Source organism: Micromesistius poutassou (assembly GCF_964030765.1).
Source record: "Micromesistius poutassou genome assembly, chromosome: 18".
Classification (NCBI taxonomy): domain Eukaryota; kingdom Metazoa; phylum Chordata; class Actinopteri; order Gadiformes; family Gadidae; genus Micromesistius; species Micromesistius poutassou.
The window spans coordinates 8,919,854-8,942,641 of record NC_140288.1 but is presented as its reverse complement, the minus strand read 5'-3'; the positions used below and the strand labels follow the sequence as shown (position 1 = coordinate 8,942,641).

Here is a 22,788-nt window from a genome sequence, read left to right as displayed (position 1 = left end):
TGCGTGTCGCCATAGGAATTGGTTGTGGGTGTTTTCATTTATTTATAGCTCACCGTGTACTGTACATTCAATATTGTGTTTGACCACAATGTACAGAATGCATGGGTGTGTGGGTGTGTGTACATGGTGTGTATGTGTGTTTGGTGGGGGGTGGGGGGGTGACATAGACATTTAAAAATGTATTTTGTGTCTATATCTGGATTCACACTTGCATGGGTGTGTGTCTGTGTGTGTTAGTATTTTGGGCCATGGGTAAACTGTACCCCAGACTGTGTGAATGTGGCCCGGATGGCAAACGGCAGAATGGAGAAGGTCTCGAATCCCCGGGATTAGGGAGAGATCTCGAGCATCATCCGTCGCCATGGCGAGGCAGCCAGCGGAACGCATGTGTCTGACTGCATCCCGACAACAGTTATAAGGCTGTCTTCATCAGAGACTGACACATGGAACAACATGAAGAATGCAATTATATTCTTCATTTGTATATATTTATGTATATAAATGAATTCTTCATGTTCTTGTGTATCTTTTTAATATTTGTATATATATATATATGATATAACGATTTATAGGATAATAGAAAGGATGAATTAGCCTCTGACAGGCTTTTAGATCCTTTGTTACATAAATGACAGTGACATTGTTGGTTTATTTTGGTTGTCTTGTTGTTGAATCAACAGGTGGTCCGTTGGTCAAACGAGAGCAGTTATTGTTGTTAGTTCTATTAATAGTGCCTGCATTAGAATCAAAGGAAAACATCACGAAAGATGTGGAAGTCATGATGAAAAAGTGAAAGCCGTTACATGATAGAAGCAGTGAGCTTGGATGTGGTTGGTTAAAGAGCAGGAAGAAAACTGAGAGCTAACTAATAGTGTGTATATAACTAGTAGTGTGTATATAACTAGTTGTCTGTATATAACTAGTAGTGTGTATAGAAGTAGTCGTCTGGATATAACTAGTAGTGTGTATATAACGTGTTGGTGGATGACTGCTCCCTGCTGTCATCAACATGGGAGAGGTCCTCGTTTTGGTCGATAATGACCAGGGACTATTGACTTTGGCAAGCTACACTGTTTTCTATCTGCCTTTGTCTGATTGGTCCACTGCTTCATTCTGATCATTTACGCTGACCAATGAGCCGTCGGTTGATTTGATGATTATCACAAAGAGGTTGAATCAACAGTGGGGAATTTTTTTTAAATCAAAAACTCTGTGTGTGTGTGTGTGTGTGTGTGTGTGTGTGTGTGAACCATTACCTGTTTAAAAAAATACATTTTGCAATATGATTTCGAATGAGCATGTGAGCATCTGACATGTTCCATTCAACCGTGGCGGAAAATAAACAATGACGGGCATGTGCCGGTCTGGACGCGTAATTACTGCGAGCGCTGGAGTGGAAAAGTAATCATTGACGTTTGTTTACCTAAAACAAAAAGAGCTGCAACACAACAGCCACGGGGAATATTTGATATATATTTTCTGCTCCAAGATATGTGTTGCTGGTAGCTCGAACTACTAACCATAATTCATCATAACGTATCAATTAAGGTTTTACGATGTGAGAAAAAAATACACTTTATTCTGAGCGTTATCTTGATTTACAGTTTACAGCATTAGCTTGATGGAGACATTAATTGATTAAACACACGCTGGCTAAGCTCAACCCTTTATTGAAGCCCTATATCATACCTACGTTTCTGCTGTGGAGGGGATAAATCAGAGGGCGTTTAGGGTGGCAACAGGCAGATGGGCCGACGGGAAAGCTCAATATCAGAGTCAAGGTCAGCAAAGGTCAAATGGTGTAGGATAAAGTGTGCTCCATTTCCCTTCCCCCTAGGTGCTGTTAGGACCTTGGGAAACAGGGTGTGTTAAAGACTGCATGGTGGTAGAGATGTGCAATGCTCTCTCAAGCCTGACTAATCACATCCATGAAACAGCATGAGAATATGCACTTCGATACGTGCACATAAAAGAGGAAATATTGCACTCTTTCTGCACACAGAAATGCAGAAACTACATATTCGTGCAAAATGTCCCTTTATTCCACCCTTGCAGGTAGACATATTTAATATACACATCATCGCAATTAAGATATGCATAGAAACATAGAGAGAGAGGTGAAAAGGACTCCAATTTAAAACATTAGCCACTCACTGGGAGGTAAATCAATCCATTAGCCGGTATGTGACATTGATCTTCGGTCTCTTGGTGTGGCTCTGGCAGGCTGGTTAAATAATAATGACTTTGCCCAGAGTCAATCCATCTCTATTCGCGACTCCCCCCCCAGGATCCTGGGGCCCATTTCAATCACCGAGGGGGGGGGGGTGAGTTCGTTCACATAGTTCCGAAAAAAACACGTGCACACATATTTCTTATTGATTTATGATTTGAATTATTCTCCTTGTTCATCTCTATACCGCTCCCCTTCTCTGCTTTATCTCTCCCTATTGGCCATCGCACAAGATGAGAACGTCCGCAACCGCAGAGGATAGCAGGGGGGCCATGCAACGCCTCATAGCTGTCATCAGACACAGAGCCGTCATGATCAGCCTGTAGACGTGTGGAGATGAACCGACCACAGAACAGGAGTAGACAGATAGTAGGCCCAAAAGGAAAATGGAGCAAGTAAGGAATGGACGAGCGCGGCACGCTCAAACCCACGAGGAGAGAAAGCAAACCGAGTAAATGAAGGAAAGGGGGTGTGTTGACGGTAGTTCATAAAGGAGCGTTGGCAACAAACTGAGATGAGCATTAGTGAGTTTACTCTCCCCAGACGAAGAATGCCGCAACAGTACGTCAATAAGTCTCCCTCTCCGTCTCTTTCTCTTTGCTTCTCTCTCTCTCTTTGGCTCTCTACTCCTTTTTGGTCTTTTGAGCTTTCCACTCTTCCCTCCTGCGTTTCCCCCCCCCCCTTCTCCTTTCAGTTCTCTGCTCCATTCAGCTCACTACTACAGCGGCCCCCGGTCCAGCTTTTGTCGTAGGGCACCGCTGAGACAAAACGCCAGAATCAAGGGAACAAGGGCCTCGTAAATTTACCCCTACGGGCACTTTTTAATTCTTCCTTTTTTCAACAGTTGCTTTCCGCCCGCTCTGCTGCCTGTCAGAATAGACAATGACCCCCTCCCCCCTCCTCCCCTCTCCCCTCTCCCCTCCCCCCCCCTCCTCTCTCCTCCTCACCCCCTCTGTCTGGCAGCAACAGAGAGAGAAACGATGTGCAGGGGTTTAAAAGTCACTGGCAACTTGTAGGGTGGTGGCAGTTGCCATAATTTAGGACATTTTAGCCACTAACTAAATAATGAAACCAATATTATTAATATACAGATGAATTCAAAGTCAAACAATCATTTGTTTCTACTCTGTATGAAAAGCCGGTGGCACCTTTCAGATGAGAGATGCAGTATGGAAAGATTGTGTTGGGAGTTCTACTCACACAACTGATTCATTTTCCATACCGGCACAGCCAGCGATTCCCAAGGGATAGGCTACTGTGTGAAAAGGTCATTTGAGAATTGTTGCAAGCCAGGATAAATGAAATACTCCCCCACACTTAATAATTGATTTGCATTGTGTCTGTTCTACTAAAAAGCCAATTGCGGTAGCGAGTTAATTTGCAGTAAGCTTTTAGCTAATTGCAAGGTTTTAGTATGAAAAAAGATGTTGCAAATTTCACAACAAATGAGCTCTCTGCTAGCGCTCGCTGAGAGCAGTGTTTGAGCTTCATACTTCAATAACCGTTGGACAATACAATGGCTGTAGGCACTGGGATTGAGTGCATGGAGGTGTGTGTGTGTGTGTGTGTGTGTGTGTGCGTGTGTGTGTGTGTGTGTGTGTGTGTGTGTGTGTGTGTGTGTGTGTGGTGGCTGAACAGTAAGTGTGGGCGAGTGAGAATCTGAGTGTGCTTGCATACTTTGAGACACAATGTATGTGTGTGTCTGTGTCTGTGTGTGTGTGTGTGTGTGTGTGTGTGTGTGCGTGTGTGTGTCTGTGTGTGTGTGTGTGTGGGTGAATGCATTGTGTGTGTGTGTGTGTGTGTGTGTGTGTGTGTGTGTGTGTGTGTATGTGTGTGTGTGTGTGTGTATGTGGGTGAATGCATTGTCTGTGTGTGTGTCTATGTGTGTGTGTGCATTTGATCTGTATCTACATGCTCGTGTGTGTTCATATGTGTGCACGCGTGTACACATGTGTTCGGTGTGTGTGTGTGTGTGTGTGTGGGCGGCCCAGTGCAAAGATCTGTGTGCATATAAACTACCAATCCTCGGAGGAAATTGATTTCACGGTGTTCACTCAACACCGTGTGGGCAACGCCAACGTGTGACCCCCCCCCCCCCCCCCCCCCATATCAGTCCATGATCTGAATCCATGCTCCTTCTCCTACAACTATTGATTCCGGTCCCTACTTTCCCTCTCTCTAAACAGAGAGTTGAAGACAGACCCTTGGTCCTTCTGCCTCGGAGGGCAGCTGATGAGATTTAAACACGATTGTGTGAACCATAAATATAGAACCTCTGTGTGTGTGTGTGTATGTGTGTGTGTGTGTCTATGAATGTGTGTGTGTGTGTGTGTGTGTGTGTGTGTGTGTGCGTGTGTGTGTGTGTGTGTGTGTGTGCGTGTGTGGGGGGCCATCCATTGGTAGATGCAGGTGGGTGGTTGCATGCGTGTGGGAGGGAAAGAGAGAGAGGAAACGGGTGATCTGACATGCATCAGGTATGAATATTTATGCATTAACGTCGTCCGGGAGACAGAAACAGAAGCTGACAGGCGAAGGGCAGGAGGAATACAGAAACGGGGAACGCGGAAGGACAAGAGAGAGAGTGCTGGAAGGGCTCTGCTTCATGAATCACCGGGAATGAGCTCTCATGACGTTTTTGCTTTGTCACCGGGTAATACGCCACTGCCAGGCAAACAGGTATATCTGTCTCAGTCCCTCTGTCCCTCTGTCCCTCTGTATCTCTCACTGCCGGCTGTAACGTACACGTAAACCAGGATCTGGGGCCAGAAACGGGAGGTGGGGCGGGTGGTGTTGTGTGGGGCGGTGGGGCGGAGGGGTGGGTGGGGGGTAGTGGCCTGTAAGTGAAGCTGTAGCCTGCAGGTTGTTGTTCTCACAGGGGCCAAATTCCAGTGCTGCTCGGGCCTTTTCACTGAGGCAACCCCGTCCAGTTACTTTGAACCTCCCAGTACCTCCCCACAGAAAGGGGGGGCCCGATAATTCAACGGAGGGCCCCCTTTGCTAAGCGCCCCCTTCACCCACCCCCCCCCCCCCATCCAATTCCTCCACTCCAGCCGGCCCCACCCACTGCACTATGCTGCGACTCACACACTTTTGTGCCCACATACACACATTATTTCCCGGTCAATGGCTCCTAAATGGAAGATATTTCAAAGTGAGGGGGTTTCCGTCTTTCTCAGTCTCTCTCTCTCTCTCTCTCTCTCTCTCCTCTCTCTCTCTCTCTAATTGGTCGGGCACTGGGATTGGCCCGTAGCTGTCATGTGACTGACTCCATGACATAAACACTGACCACGGCATCCAACAGGAAACCACTAATTGCGGGCGTCCGTAGCGCTGATGTTGTTGTTATGATTTCTGCGGTGGACGACGGCATATTTCTGGCCGTGCTTACCTCAGCCCGTCCAGTTTTATTAACGCCCGCTGTGTTTTTAATGTGAGTGGAATGATTTTTGCACAACAGCTGGAAAGGAGTTCAGAAACACACGCCCAAGGAAGCTGTGATCCCCACGTACTACTGCTCTGGTTTCTATTGGATTGTCATTGAAGGGAGAACGACAAATCCCACACACAAACAATCCAACACTTCTACGGCTACCTGTGCGTTGAGATGGGCAACACGGTCCTGCCGCACTTTGTCGTTCTGATGTTGTTCTGATCATCATGATGTTGTTCTGAAGACTGACCGAGTTCTGATGCTTTGACGGTTCAGATTCAGATTCAGATTCAGATTCAACCTCATTGTCACTGTGCAGAGTACAAGTACAGAGACAACAAAATGTGGTTGGAGATCTAAACAGATTGTTCAGATTCAGCCTCGTTTGTAACCCAGCATCCTAGTAAAACTTGGAACATGAAATGTTGATGAAGACGTGTTTTCAGCGGGGCCTGTCTCCTCCATCACGTCAGCGCTGTGTGGTCCTGCAGAGCGAGAGAGAGAAGTGTGTCACCCCCGGTGTCCTGTGCTCCTCTCTTCTAGGTCACCCTCCCCAGGAAGCCTTGCCAAGCGGGCCGCAGGGTCCAGGGGAATGAGGCGCACCATGTGATCAGAGCGCTCCGCCACTTCCCCCCCCCCCCCCGGCTCCCACCTGACGGCAGCATGCTTCTGATCCAGCGGACCCTGGCGTTGTACCTCCCGTGGTGTCTCCTGGTCGCGCTGCAGCGGCGGGCGGCGGCTGACGAGGAGGCCGTCTGGGGCACGCCGGTGACGGAGAAGAAGCCCGCCGAGAAACCGCTCTCCTCCTGGTGGTCCCTGCCCTCCCTCCCCAACCTCCCCTCCCTCCCCGACCTGCCCTCCCTCCCCGACCTCCCCTCCCTCCCCAACCTGCCCTCCCTCCCCGACCTCCCCTCCCTCCCCAACCTCCAACCTCGTATTCCGTCCTTCTCGTTCCTCAACCCGTTGGGCGGGAGTTCGAAAGCTAAGGACGATCCGGCCGCCGCGACTCAGCAACCCCCCACGACTCAGGGGCCCCCCACGACTCAGGGGCCCCCCACGACTCAGGGGCCCCCCACGTCGACTCAGGGGCCCCCCACGTCGACTCAGGGGCCCCCCACATCGACCCCCGTGACCCCCACGGCCCCGGGCCCCGGGGGGCCCTCGGTGTCCACGCAGCGCCGGGTCACAGCGAGGAACGTCAGCGCCGCCACCGCCGCCGCCGCCGCCGCCGCCGCCGCCGTCCTCTCCGCCTCCGCCTCCGACGCGTCCGGCGGCGGCTCGGCCGAGAGCACGCCGTTCTCCGCCGGTCCCGGCCGGACGGGCGCCCCCCCCGCCACCACGGGGCACGCGACCGCGCATGACCCCCGCCGGCCCGAAGACCCCCCGGCCACGACGGCCGAACACGCCGGGGCCCCCGCAGAACCCGGGCCCCCGGGGGAGCGCGCGGACGCGGCGGGGGCCCGGGGACGCCCAGAGGAGCCGTCGACGGCCTCGTCCGCCGTCGCCCTAGAGACGGACCCGAGCGCGGGGCGGGGCCCGCCTGTGACCCCCACCACCGACAGCGACACCATAAACACCGGACCGGGGGGCACCCCGCTGGGAGGACGGCCGCAGGGGTCCGTGGCCCCGCCCACGGCCCCGGGGGCCACGCTGCTCACGACATCAAAGACGCCGAGCGGAGGGTCGGACGGGGCGGCGGCGGCGGCGGCGGGGGGAGGAGGGGGCGTCAGTCCGTCTGGGGCGGACCAGGGGGGCGGCGGCTCCAGCGCTGCCACGGAGCAGAGATCAACGCCGGGATCTGTACCCACCGGTCGGCCCCGGGGGGGGAGCGCCCCGTCACCAGGAGGTAGGCCGACGTCTGGGCTGGAATCCATGACTGCATGGATGCAGTCGACCACACCTCTCCAGCATGTGTCTATGCCTCCTTTTCTTTCCCTTTTTCTCCTTGGTTTATTCTCTCCATCCTCTTTACTATGCCTCCTTTTGCTCATTTGTTTATTCTCTCCATCATTTTTCTATACCTCCTTTTCTCTATAACCTCCCTGTGTCACAAACTGGGATGTAAACAAAGACTGTTCCGGAATGCAGGCGGGTCCTGAGCCCCATCAATACACCACATCCAAAAGGCTGTGTTTAGATCAGCATGATCGATGGAGACTGTCCACACCCCATGATGATGAGTCATAGCAAATCCATGTTGTTGTAAATCATTATCTGTTCGACCCTGTAGTGATCATTTCTTATTAGGAGTCAAACATCACCACAGTCACAAAAAGATGTGAATTATCAAAGTCACTGGCAGTAACCAACCACGTAGCACATCTTGTTTTATGTTTAACACATTGTTAACACATTCATCACTGTAACACTTTAATCAATTATAAATAAGGTTCCTTATTTCAAAGCAGACAACATGGCGGACTCCAGCCGACAGGAAGGAGAGGGGCGATAATCAGCAGCAGCTGCTCACAGCTGGTCGGCTTCTTAAAGTCGCTCTCGTCTGACAGTGAGGGAATACCTTCCGTCCCCCCCCCCCCCCCCCCCGCCCATCCCCCTCCCCAACGACCCACACCGAGGTGCTGCTGGCGTCTGGCATCAGTATGCTAAAGCCCCTCCCCCTTACATTACAGACCCATCCATCAGGGAAAGGTCAAAGGTCCAAACTCACAATAAGGAGGTCTATGATTGCCAACAAGGCTTTTTTTGGGGGGGGGGGAACGCGCCAACGATCGTAGAGCACCAGTAGACGGGGAATATCAATACATGCAGAACACTTCACTGGGCTTCCATTATTTTAATTCACGTTACATTACGGATTCATGTTTATTTTACGTTTGAGGACAAATATTTCACCATACAACAACACTAACATTAAGTACGGCGCTCTATTCGTCCTGAATGTAAACCTTACCTTATTCATTTCTACAAACTACCTCACCTCACTGCCTGGAGTTTCGATCAAATTACTTCACAGATGTCAAACTCTGCCATCGCAAAGTCAAATCCCAGTGTGTCACTGCGCGTAACCAGTGTGTCACTGCACGTAACCAGTGTGTCACTGCGCGTAACCAGTGCGTCACTGCGCGTAACCAGTGCGTCACTGCAGGTAACCAGTGATCCCAGTGGCGTTACCTCGTCTGTGTGTACCGGGACGTTCCCACATGCCATCGTATTCTGTCTGTTGGGGTGTGTGTGGGGGGGGGTGTGTATGTGTGTGTGTGTGTGTGTGTCTATGGGGCTCCCAGGCTGCGTTGTGCAGAACCACAGGCCTGCCTGGTGTACAGGAGGGGCTAGAATCCTGAATCAGTATGCAGAGCGCCGCCTCAGTGGAACCGTCCTCCGCCGTCCCCCTCTGGAGACCGTCGCGGTCTGGGGGGGGGGGGGGGGGAGGGGCGAACATGCTCCTCGACCTTTAGTCCCTCCCTCCCTCCCTCCCTCCCTCCCTCACTCTCCCTCCCCCTCTCATTCTCTTCTTCCCCCTTTCCTTTATCTTCTCCCCTCTCTCTCTCTCTCTCTCTCTCTCTTCTCCCCCCTTCCTATCTTCTCCCTCTCTCTCTCTTCTCCCCCTTCCTATTATCTTCTCCCTCTCCCTCCTGGACTCCATCCCCCCTTCCCCATCCTCTCCGGATGCTCCCCTGCAATAACCCTGATGATGTGTTGTCTCCCCGCGGACAAAAGAGAGTTCCCTCTCTGGTTGGTCCAGGGGTTGAACCGACACTGGGTCGGCGTTTCTTCCCGACACGCTTTTAATTTGTGGTCGACCACAAATTAAAAGCGTGTCGGGAAGAAAAAAAACCCTGAATGTGCCGTTCCCCCTCCGCTCCTTTAAAGATGACCTCGCTGTGTGAGAGTTTCAAGACGAGACCGTGCGGCGGCGTGAGCGATGGACGGCCCCAGACGGGGGCCGGTAATCGGTTTCCAGGCGAAAAGGAAGTACCAGGAATAGCTCTGCGTTAATAAACATGATCACGTCGTTAGGGATAAGTCTGTGTTGCGTTTGCCTTTAAAGTCATCCGTTAAATTTGACCGCGTCAATGGGGTTGAATGGACACGAGGATGAGGAAATGACGACGCTATTGGTGTTGTTAAAATGCCCTTCAGTGGGCTGGTGGACCACAGAGCGACGAGCAATGGGCCTTAGTCGCCGAGCCGCCACCTTGGTTCTAAACGCTGGACGGCTGGAGGAACTGAGCAAGGATTTCAACATTGAGTTCCCCCACCCAGCTAGCGTTTAGAACCAAGGTGGAACCAAGATAGAGCCCATTTTCCCACACACTTGTTGTAGAATGCCTTTGTATTGGTTACCGCTGAGCGCTAATGCCAACAGCTAGGTCAGTTATGAGTAAAAGAGCCAAAACACACAAGCAGGGGAGTTGATTGGGAAAGCGCTGGCGACTCTGGGGTGGGTGTGTCGGTCTGGAGCTGCTCATGTTTGGCGGGTGAAAAACGAGGCTTGTTTTCAACCAGCCTTCCCCCCACTTTCTCCATCTGTAGTGCCTTGTTGCTCCACAGCATGCTGTATTGCCTTTAAATCTGTGTTATTCACCATACCTGCAGAGGCAGCCAGCGGTGGGGTCAATGCATTCTGGACGGATTCATTGATTAGCAACGTGAATTCGCCCATTCAGCATGGGCCATGGTCACCTGATGTCCCTCTGTAACCGAGGAGCAATCTAAATTAAAAACCCAGCGCAGCGTGAAGATCATATCTCACAGCGTAGTATAATGTGGATTTCTCTCGGTGGAGAAACACCGGCTGAGGTCTTTGCAGTCGATTCTCAGATTTTGCGTAACGACGTATTCACTGCTAATTCTCAGACTAGCTTCAGGAGGTCCTGATTCTTAAGATCGCTTCGTGGCTTTGTTGATTCACAGACTAGTGAAATGAGGTCTTTGTAGCTGGGAAAATTCACATCCTAGTGAAAATAGGTATTCATTTCTATTTCTCACACCCCAGGGCAGAGGTCGTCGTAGCTGATTGTAAAACCAGAGGCCAGAGGTTAGATCACACAATAAGGGATGTTTGTTCTAAAGATTGGAATTTCAATTTTCAGGGGTTGAGCACAGAACAGAGATACCGTCACATAACATCCTGGTCTTTGGTTTCCATGGTTACCATAATAAAGTCGGGAGCGGATTTAGGCGGGGCGGGGGGGGGGGTGGTCTGGCTCGGGAGCATATCAAAACAAGACGTGAGATTAGAACCAACACCCAATGGAACCATTTTGAAGCAGTAATTAGACCGTGCAACTCTGTTCATAATGAAGAAGAAATAAGACGTCTCTGACCTGATGCAATTTTGTGCAAGGAAGGATTTTCAGCTTTGTAATTACAATGATCAGCCCTGATGAATCTGATGTAGCCCACTCTCTATACTCTATACAGCTACCCACACACACACACACACTAACATACACACAGACACACAAACACACACGAACACACTCACACACACAGACTCAATAAATACAAGTACAAAACATTTGGGTTATAAAATACACTATTGGCACCTTCTGAATCTTTATCACTGAAGTCGCTTCTACCCTATCTGAAACATTCCTCCCTCCACAGGGAGCTTTCTCACACTCCTACAGTGTGTGTGTGTGTGTGTGTGTGTGTGTGTGTGTGTGTGTGTGTGTGTGTGTGCGTGCGTGCATGCGTGCGTGTGTGTGTGTGTGTGTGTGCGTGTGTGTGTGTGTTTCTATGTCTGGCTGTGTCTGTGTTTGTGTATCTGCGTCTAGTGTGTGACGAAAAAAACATCAATATAACCAAATCAAATCCCTTTCGCCCTGAGAACAAGACAACATTACTTCTGTGGCGCTGCCACGGACACACAGCCCAGCGAGCGTAGCAACCTTTAAACGTGGAGAGGATATTTACATTACCCTTAGAACCAGCACATATTAACGCTGACCTTGCCTCGGTCTTCATGGTTACACGATATGGATCCTTGCTTATTACTTGCTTTACATATTCTTCTGGGCGGAGGCTGCTGTTGATGTAAGGCATGGCACACTTTATTAATGTCACTGTTCCTCCATAAATAAATGAAATAACAACAGCCGGCCCCATTTGTCCGTCCAACATTTGGCAAATCGTTTACAGCCATGAGTAATGTGCATAAAAAAATAAATGTGTGTATGTCATTTGAACATATTCCCTGTTATAGCCACTTACACACACTGCCAGACCTCCTACCCCAGCAACGGCGTTCCCTTCTCCTATGTGGCTACATTACATTTGGAGAGCCGCACAGCAGATAGAAACAGAGATTAAATGGTTGGCAGGGAGCATGGGATATTGTTGGCAGGCGGTGGTCATTACTATATGGCCAACAATGACCACAGCAGAATGTTTTTCCACAACCTGGCAAATATATCTACTTTCCTCGAGGGGAATTTTACCGCTGTATGTGTGTGTGTGTGTGTGTGTGTGTGTGTGTGTGTGTGTGTGCGTGTGTGTGTGAGACTATTTCCTTCCCCAGTACTGTCCCCGTCTCGTTTGGTGCAGAGCTTGCTAATTAAAGCAGGCACCAAAGGCAGACACACCCATAGTCTCTTTCTCTCATGTCTCTCTCTCGCTCTCCTGCAGACTCAAACACACACTCTCTTTCACACACACACACACGCTTTGAGTGCGTAGCTGTCCCTGGATTAAGCTCTGTGTGTGTGTGTGTGTGTGTGTGTGTGTGTGTGTGTGTGTGTGTGTGTGTGTGTGTGTGTGTGTGTGTGTGTGTGTGTGTGTGTGTACAGTTCACTTTTTCCCCTCCTGTCAAACCTACCAGCCTCAGGGTTCCACTACCTAGACGCTCCGACCCCGATCCACTTAATGAAGGTGACTGCTTCTCTTAAACACGAGGCAGCTGCACATGCTGTCATAGAACGCGTTGCATCACTGTAGGCAGGTACGCTTTTGTTGAAGCTACCAAAGGAACATAGCAATGCAGGGTATTTCGCTCCATACACATGGATGTGTGCTTGTGTATTTGTGTGTCTGTGTGTGTGTGTATTTAGAGTTGAGTGCGACACAACTTTGCACATGCGTTTCTAGCACAGTGTACCCTGCAGTGTGAGTGCGCGTGTGCGCATGTTCGCCTGCAGTACGGCTCATTATTCTTCTTCTGCCCTCTCGCTGCGCGGGGCCCCCTGCTGTGTGGAGGTCAACCCTGCTTTAAAGTGACAGCGTTCTTCTCAGGAACGCTGTCTGCTACGCCCACGGTTGACTTTCCCTTCTGAGCGTGTACGTGCGCCGGCATAGATGATGACGCGGTGACAGGCACCGTGACCGGGGAGAGTTTGCTGACTCAATGACACTAAACTTGAAACTTGAGCGCGATGGTGAACTCCATCTGTGCTCAAAGACTCAGCCAGACCTTGGCTTTGTTTCACTTGAACCGAAGGTAACACAATGCCACAAGGGTACATTAGTAAACCATTTATAAACAGGATTCAATGCAGTAATAAGCCAAATCGAACACTTAACTAGCAGTTAATTAACAGCTAACGTATGTTGATTTAACCAATGGTCATCGTTTATTTATGGTGTTCATGGTAACTATGGTATTAATGTAAACATTAATATATACATTATTTACTATTAGGGTCAGGGTTTGGGTTAGGCTGTACTTTCACCCCATGCTAAAGCTAAAATAATGCTCAATACTGCATTGACTAATGATAATTAATGGTTTATTGATGTAAGCTTATTGTAAAGTGTTACCAGTACACAAATCTATATTCAAAGTAACCCTGTTGACCTCAATCAATCATCTCATTGTCACCGCTGACTTCACAGGTTCACTCTCCAAGATGTGTCACAAAGTCATCTTCCTACATAAGTTCACAACACAGCCATTTTTGACCCCAAAGTGATTCAGTATCATAGAGCCATTCACACCTTCCAGTGATCCACCACAACAACGTGACTCTTGTTGCATCGTCAGTCTCCTCCCCTCCCTTCTCTCCTCCTGGTATCTCTCTCTGCCGTCTGGGTTTGGAATTGGACCTTTTTTCAGAGAGAGCATTGTTCCATTAGTCTGAGGGAAAGATATCACATTGGCTTTTATTTTGGAGTAATACAAATCCACACAATACACACATCACACACACACACACACACACACACTCACACACACATCCAGACACACACAGGGAAGAGAGCGATAACCAATAATAAGAGTCAATGCACGACCATGCATCACAGTGCACGGTCACAAACTCCTGCACTATGGATGGATGACTAAAGTTAAGTGGATGCTAGGCCAATTCATCTGACAGAACTGGGTTGGGGAGATGTGTTCTGTGGCAGTGCGCAGTGGGACGAGTCTCACTGGGAGCCGTTCAGGAACAACAACCTCCGCCAACACTCCGGGGATTAACCATACCGTAATCCACTCCCATACAATATCTGGATTACATTGATTTTGAACAGTCTCTGCTGTAAAAATGTGATTCCACCTGGGGGAGCGTTTTTGTTGATTCTTTGTTGTTTTTGAACCCCAGAGAATCCCGGCAGCGAGGAAACGAACGGTGAGGAAGATGACGAGGAGTCTGTTGTAGCAGGGAACCGGACGAAGAGCAGGAGCTCGGCGGCAGACGTTTCCACGGCCGCGTTCACACTGCCGACGACGCCCGGGAGACCCACGACGGGTAGGAGGGGGGAGGGGGGAGGCGGGGGGGGGTGGGGGGGGGGATGCACCTGGAACGCGGTCATCCAGGGTCTTAACATTAAAGCTGCATAATGGCAGAGTCAGCCGTTCGTGGCCATTTCCCCGACGTTGCAAGAAAACAACCGAGAGATGCTGTCTTCATATTTTCCTTCTAAAGACCGAGGCTTGCCTTGTTAGTGTTTGAGAACCGTGAAATCCGTCAGTGGTTGAAAGGAAGAGGAGGCAGATACAGAGCAGGAGAGAGAGGAAGACTGGCGGAGCAATTTCTCCTCAACCTTTGCCTGGAGCGACCTAATTGCTTCGAAAGGGAGGAAGTAGCAAACAGGCCGTTTAAGAGAGAGTGGGCGAGATAAGGACGTCCGTGTGAGCAGCACAACACCGCTGCTCCTCTGTGGGTCCATAACTGTCGGCATGGTGAGAGACTAACTAGTCTGTGGCATCACCGAAATAAAGGAGAGATTCGCTGGGAAGACACGATAAGGTCCGCTTGCAACCCACTTCTCTCCGGCAGCAGCTGTAACCTACATTACATCGCTGAGAATAGCGAACTTGTCAACTGGTTTTTGTAAAAATAGACGTGTTAAATAAGCTACGTGCGAATGACGGAGTGACATTTTAGAAGTGAGGAGGGGGGGGGGGGGGGGGCCTGACGGGGTTTCGTGTCAAAGAGCAGAGAGGGTTAATGAGAGACGTACTCAACTCCTTTAATATTCTCGGCACGGGTGTGAACCGTGTCTTGAGGTGTCAGGGAAGAAAAGATGTCACAGGCTGCTCTTGCAAAATGACACTTGTTTTAAATAGGGTGAAGCGGTCTCAGGCGTAGAACAATCATCGTCACAGTATCACACGCGTGACACACGAGTGGCATATGTAAGAATGGCATGTGCAATGTGGGCCGAGGACCGCGGCATCTTGTGCATGCAGCATTGCAGCATGTCTTTGTGTGATTCTTGTGTGGTTGTTGGAGGCTCTGATGCGAGACACGTCTGTAAATATCAAAGGTATCACGTAGCGAGAGGGGCTGGGTCAGTATAGTTCAACAGCAACGGGAGAGGAGGACACAGAGGGAGGTATAGGATGGTATAGGGCGTCTCGACGGGGCAGGCCCGTTTCAGACGAGCCACAGACGCACCTCTCCAGCCCCTGGGTTCTCTGGTACTCCCGCCCCTGGGTTCTCCGGCCCACCGACCACTCCAGCCCCTGGCTTCTCCGCTCCATCGCAGCTTATCTCCTGGGCAGCGGAGCGGTGCTCCGTAATTGGATTAGATATTTCTGAGATTGGTTCTCTGTGGCAGTCTGCGTTATCAGACCTCCCAAAGCGTTCCCAGCGGAACGCCTTCTTTGACGAGGTGGGAAAAATTAAAGGATTAAGGAGTCTAATGGAGGCTGGTGATTTTATTAATGATCCAATCTGCCTGAGAGATTGTATTGGAGTGATGGAGTGGGGGTGGTGGATGCTGGTGGTGATGGTGGTGGTGGTGGATGATGGTGGTGGTGGTGGTGGATGATGGTGGTGGTGGTGGAAGAATGTGTGGAACTTCCCTAAAGACAATTTGAAAAGTCGCAACCCTTAACCGTTAAAACTAATATGAGGGCAGGACGGATCAGGCCTGGATGGTTTGATCATCGGTTTAGTGTTAGGGCCCACCCCATTGGGCCTGTAGAAGTCCTATACTGCTGCTTAGGTCATACTTACCAAAATGATGATCGTCGAGTATGCATATGACTTGTACAACTGTACAACCCCGCCCAAACCAGCAGGGTTTTAAGAAGACAAAAACCTGCTGTTTATAGTGCTCTCTTTGTAATTGTTTCCACATGGTCTCACTGACCTCTCACCCTCACCGTGACCCCCACAGGGGTATGCCCCCCTCGCAGGCATGTGTCAGTTTCACTGGACATCGCACAATGGCCCCGCCCGACCCGACAGCCTGTGTCAGGGCAATCGGATCCTCCACCAATCCATGCTGGCTTGGATCACCGGATCGCTGTTGCATGAGACACTTATTGAGTGCAGCAGCGAGGCAACAGACAATAGACGTTAGATTCAGCTAGTAGCCATGAAGGTACGCAGCAAGTGACCATGAAGGTACGCTGGATGGATAAAGCTTTTCGGATCTTTGGCGAAACCATGACAACTCTTTTAAGTGCTACCTGGGAGAGGAAATGGAAAAGCAGAAATAAAAATAACTAGTTGTCATGGTTTCCAAAGATTCCAGAAGGCTCACCTGCCTATGGCTGCTCAGTGAACAAGGTCTATGGGCGGTTTATCATCAATGGGCTTCTCCTGGAATTGGACCATGCAACCCCAATCCCACATCGAGAATGTTGCTAAACGGCAGAGGCAGTGTAGGGTGCAGTACAGCATAGCTTGGCACCCCTGGTGTGCTCTATGTTTACCTAACAGTTAAACAGTTTCACATCCGGCCCATTGGTTGATTGAAACAGGCCTCATTAAAGGAGAACTCAGTTACATGTCTTGGAATGGTTTTCTGAATGTGTTTAGACGCCCCAAAAGCAGATAAAGAGCTTGCCCCCATAGGTTAGCATTATAGCTATTCCGTAGCGCTGGCAGCCAGTGCAGATCTCTTGGTCGAATCAATTTTCGTCGGGTTTTTAGCTTCCCTCAACGTGGGGAGACCCTCAGGAAAACATGTTCTCCTTTAAGGCTGCGTGCTGGTAGATTCAAAGCAGTACAACCCCACCCCTGTCATCAAAGCTATATTACATGCAGTATTGTTCTTACAGTGTAGCCTGACATCCCTGTATCTGCAACACGTCTGGGTCATGTGACACAAAGTGTGGCGTGGAATAATAACCTCTAATTCTGTTAATAGGTGCGTTTGTTTTACTCATGGGAGCGTCTCCTGCCTCTTAATGGTTGCACAAGTGGGTCTACTTTAATTATTTCCCCCATCGCTAAAAAAAATAGGTCAGATAAAGATGCTCATCACAGGCCCGTTCGCAGCGTGCGTTTTCAATTGATGAGCAAAACCGCTTGAGCAGGAAACCAGTTTCCTCCATCGGAACGGCGGGACTACCTGTCCAGCTGTCAAAACAAACCAACGGAGCGCGCAAAGCCTCTTTCCCCTTTCCAAGTCCCAAAATAGCATGCGCCCATCTGTTGGGGTTGTATCCCCTAAACCGGCACAGAGCCGCACACGGGGACCGTCGGATGGCGCGTCGGAGAGCAGCGTGACAACGCAGCACGGGAGAAACCGCTGCGATATCCCGTTTCTGCTGATAAATTATTCATTCCGCACGGTGTCGTTTCATATGTCTGTCTGTCAGCCGTATGGGGGCGATGCGCGTGACGCCAACAAAAAGGCAGTCGTGGCCGTTCATGCTTCCTCGAGCTTGACGTTTTTCACCGACGCGGCTGCTGCTGCCGGGTGACTCAGGAGATCTGGGGACGATGGCGCAGAGAAGTTGTCAACAGCGGCCAGCCCCGCTGTCTCTGACAGCACTTGACGTGAAAGAAGCAAATGAATGATATGCGATGTGTCACATGCTCGGAGAGTTTCAGTAGGTTCATGAGTGTTGGTATACAGACAACGAGTTGGGAGCGACATTTGACACGCACGCAAGCACACTCACGCACACGCAAGCACACCTAGAGATAAACGCTGGAAAAATGTAGATAACAGAGCGAAAGAATACAGACTACAGGACAGGAAGGGATCGAGATAAACGAAAGACGAGACAGGTGGAAAATGGAGTGGAACAAAAGCCAAACCTTTGAAGCGGACAAACGTTCCAGGTTGGAAATAAAAGAATAACTAACTCCACCTCAGGGAGCGACACTATTCGGTCATCAGTGCAGGATCACCACCCACCCACCCACCCACCCACACACACACACACACACACACACACCCACACACACACACACACACACACACACACACACACACTATCTAACACCTCCCAAATAACACACCATGAGCAGGGACACAGACGCAGGAGAAACAACCGAGAAAACACACTTCAACAACCTCCAACCTCCTGACGTCTCCACTACGTCTTTAACACACGACTTGGAGGGCTCCTGCGGTGGGAGACGTCTGCAAACACCGTTTTAAGCTGGCAGGCAGCACTCTCCGGCTACATGATGTGTTTCTCATGGCTTTACCAGAGATGAACAGCGCACTCATTTTACCATCTGTTGTCAAGAGCAACCACCGTGCGTGGCTATTGGCTGCATCGCCGCCACATCCTGAGTGTTTCAAAATGAAAAAAAAACATAACCTTCACTACGCACACGCACAACCGCATCCATTAGTGCAGAGGAACTATTCACGCCTCACGACAAAAAACCACAACCTCACGATGGTGCGTGATGTCACCCCTTTTTCCCTGTGTTATCTTCGTTCATTTATCATGCCTGGTCTCTGTGCTCCATTACAGAGCCTGTCTGTCTCTGTGGAGTGCTGATTATCTCTGCTCAGGGCCGGAGGCGGAGTGGCTGATGAGCCTTTTGATATGTTGGTCTGGGGGAGACACAATTCAATTTATTGCAGCGTTGGGTCTGTGGGTGACTGATGGCTGTTTTTTCCAAGAGGAGAGATAGGAGAGTTTCTGGGTTGTCTTTGACGACGGTCGACATTAGGTCATTGTTTAATCACAAAGTAGCTGACATGGACGTCGTTATTAATCAGGGAGAAATACATTTAAGATGTAACCTCTCATCTTGGTGAGTGAGTGAACGCTGGAGAGGTTTTTGGTGAGCATCTGTACTATACTAACTATAGACGATGACTCAAGTTCTATTTTAAATCCTCTGCCATAAATTGTGTACATAAACTTGAGGGCTGCACATACGGCGCAGATGAGCTTCACAGGCGTATCATGAAAACACATGTAAGGATCAAAATAGTCGCCTTGTTTTTTCCTCCCCGCTCCTTACGAAACGAGGCACTTAGAAAACCTCACTGGTTCAGCATCCGTCGTCAACGCATCGAACACAATCAGAGTTAGCCGAGCTCGCATTGAAACACCAGATGTCTTATGTAACACAAAGGCAAAGAAGTGCCCTGTGGTTTCAAGTGGACTCCTTTCACCCATGCACACGCACACACTCACACTCAGACACACGCACACACACACACACACACTCACACTCAGACACACACACAAATGCCTACTTTTCCGGCGGCCGAACCCTTTTTTGAAGTTGGCTTTCTTACGAGCGCTTGGCTTTTATTCAGGATTAACACATTAGAAGGCTTTCACAGTCCTGGCTCACCGCCAGTTTGTACGGCTTTGTAAATGCTTGTTGTGAATTCTCATGAGCAAATGATTAAAATGGCTTTAGGTTCATCCGCTGGTGTGTGTGTGTAGGCCTACACCCCGCACATGTTCTCCTCCACGTGAGACGTGTGCACGCGCACACACACACACTCACACCCCCCCCCCCCCTCCACACACACACACACACATCGAACTCGCATTAACAGTGTGCGTCACCTTCCTTTGTTTCCGATTTCCGATGTCTTTGCATATTTATCCTTCAAGCGTATTTTAGACGCATGCGCATTTCGTATCAAACGACACGAATGGAAGGAAGAGGAATTGAAAGTCCATTTCTGTGTTCTTTTCTCCATCCCAGCCAGTGCAGAGCACATTCCCCCGCCCACCGCCGACCCCACGCCGCCCCACGCCGACCCCACCGCCACACTCCTCCCCGACTGCAACGCCAGCGAGGACAGCTCCGGAGTCTGCAACTTCCCCTACACCTGGGAGTCCAGGGCCTTGGCCGACGCCCCCCAGCCCGCCTCCACCGCCACCGCCGCCGCCGCCGCCACCCCCACCGCCGCCTCCACCAACCAATCCCACGAGCCCTTCCTCCCGCTGAACCCGGCCATGCTGGTGCCGCTCTACACGGACTGGAACAGCGCCATGGCCACCTGGGGCCCGGCCTGGCACGCCCACGTCTACAGCGCCGGGCTGTTCTTCGCCGCCGTCGCCCTGGCCTCCGCGCTCAACCTGCTCTGCCTGCCGCTGCGCTGCCCGTCGGGCTGCGGCTACTTCGCGCTGGTCAGCGTGTTCCTCCTGGCCGCCGGCGCCACCCGCTCCTTCTCCCTGCTGTACGACGCCTACGGCCACCAGGGCGGCCTGCCCGCCGGCGAGGCCGGCGCGCTGCTGCAGGAGGCGCTGTTCCCCTGCCTGACGGCCGCCTTCGGCCTCGTCTTCCTGCTGCTGTCCATGCGCTCGCGCATGCAGCTCTCCTACTCGGCGTTCCAGCGGCCCTTCTTCCTGGCGTGCCTGGTGGCGCTGCACTTCGCGGCGGCCTTCGGCCCCGTGGCGCTGCTCCACCTGTACCGCGGCAGCGCGCCCGCCCGCCTCTTCCTCTGCCTGCTCTCGCGCGGCGCCTTCGTGGCGCTCGCCGCCTTCCTGTCGTGCGCCTACTTCGTGTTCTACGTGTACGTGCGCGCCGACTCCAAGCACATCTACCACCTGAACAACACCTCGCCCACGCCCGCCGAGCGCTACAACCGCTGCCCCTTCGCCGAGAGCCGCGACTGGGACCGCGCCGCCGTCACCGTGTGCCTCGCCGCCCTCTTCTGCCTGGGCTGCGCCGGCCTGCAGCTGTACGCCATGCTCAGCGCCATGGGCGTGGCCGGCGGGGAGGAGCTGTTCCGCGCCTGGCCCTGGTGGACCTTCCAGTTCAGCTGCCGGGTGTGCGAGCTGGGGGTGTGCGTCACGCTGGCGCTGGTGGTGGCCCAGCCCGTCTACTGCTCCGGCGGCCTGGCCGGCGCCGGGAGCTGCTGGGCCGAGCTGCTGGCCGCCAAGTCGCCCCTGCTGCCCGGGACGTACCACTGGACCCTCAGCCAGCAGGAGAAGCTGGCCATGGCGGAGACGGGGCTGGGGCTGGGCGAGACGGAGAGCCTGCCCCTCTACACCCTGGTGGACGAGCGGCTGGGCAGCAGCCTGAACGGCCTGGACCTCCTCTACCACAGCAACCGCGCCCTGGCCTACCGCGACCTCGACCTCACGGGCTCCGAGAAGCCAGACGGCGGCGGCGGCAGCGGAGCGGGAGGCGCCGCGTCGGGCCGGTCGTCGGTGACCAGCGACTCCACGGCCGACCTGCGGCCCCCCTCGCCCATCGACCTGCGCCGCAGCATCGACGAGGCGCTGTTCGGCGAGTCGCTGTTCCCCATGAGCCTCTTCAGCCCCAACACGCCGCTGTGCTGCAGCGACCTGTCCCTCGCCATCCTCGGCCCGCTGCCCAACGGAGGCCACTCCCTCTTCGGGCGCGACCCGCTCACGGCGGACGCCGGTCTGTACCGGACGTCGTCGTGCACGGAGGTGCCCGCCGAGCCCACGTCGCGGTCCCGCGGGGTCACGGCGACCACGGCGCCGGCTGCCCCGCCGTCTCCGTCGCTGTCCACCTCCTCCACCTGCTCCTCCCCCGAGCGCTGGCGGGGCAGCTCGTCCTCTTGCGCCTCCTACCGGCCGTCGTTCGGCGGCTCCTCGCTGGTGCTCTGCCCTAGCCTCGACGGACGCGCGATCGCTCAAGACGAGGACGCCGCGGATCGCCAGGCGCAGCACAGCGCCGGCCACCCGCAGGGCGGCGGAGACCCGCAGAGACGCTACCAGACGCTGGGCTCGGCGTCCCAGGAGAGCCTCGCCATGGACCTGTCGTCCGAGGCGGACCGGTCCCTGCAGGATGAGTTCATCAGCGTCTGCAGACAGATGGACGCGTCGAGCGTCTGCAGCGAGACGATTGATTTATAAGGAAGGATTATCCCGTCGGAGAACGAGAAACCGATATATATATATATATAAGCTGCTGTATTAATCTCCGAGTGGAGGGATAAGATAACCGCAAAATAGTATAGAGCCTATTGGATTGTGTACATACACGTTCTGTTAACACCAGGTTTTATATGGACAAGACTGGAAATGTAAAGATAAGTCGATAAGCTCTTGAAGGATGAAAATGTGTTTATACAAATGAGGGTCCAAGTGCCACCAACGTCGAACGCCAAACGGTCATTTGTAAGCGACTTTTTCATGTTTAATAGCGAATGTGAATACGCTGAAGAGAAACATTTTACTGAGGGAGACGAAGAACCTTTAAATAATTTGTACAAATGTTTTTCATGTGGATTAAAGCACTTATTGAAGGAGACTACTGATATTACATATTTATCCTTACAATTTCAAAAAATGTTAACAGATATTCATTCTTTATATCAAGAGAAACATTTAATTTATGTCAGATAAAGAAACTATTCACTATATCTATCTAGACGAGCATATGTGTCTTATAACAGTGGTGTAGCAGTGCCCTCTACTGGTAGAACGCAGCCAGTGTTCCTCTGGAGTAAATGCCGATAGCTGTACTGTGAGTCCTCAGAAAGCAACTTGTGCAGCTTGTCGATGTATGGTTTGTCATAACATTGCCTTTGTCAACACATGCTTTTAATAAAGCTTTTTATATACAATCATCCGATT

The 22,788-nt window shown here is 51.6% G+C and overlaps 1 protein-coding gene across 1 annotated transcript; it reads left to right on the top strand.

Annotated features, from left to right (window-relative positions):
• Positions 1 to 6,473: 6,473 nt before the first annotated feature.
• Positions 6,474 to 22,731, top strand: prrt4b (proline rich transmembrane protein 4b; the record flags this gene model as incomplete). The annotated part of the gene is made up of 3 exons (XM_084483293.1): positions 6,474 to 7,506; positions 14,162 to 14,308; positions 19,937 to 22,731. Coding segments are annotated over 3 exons (3,309 nt in total), but the record flags the coding sequence as incomplete, so codon positions are not given.
• Positions 22,732 to 22,788: the final 57 nt, after the last annotated feature.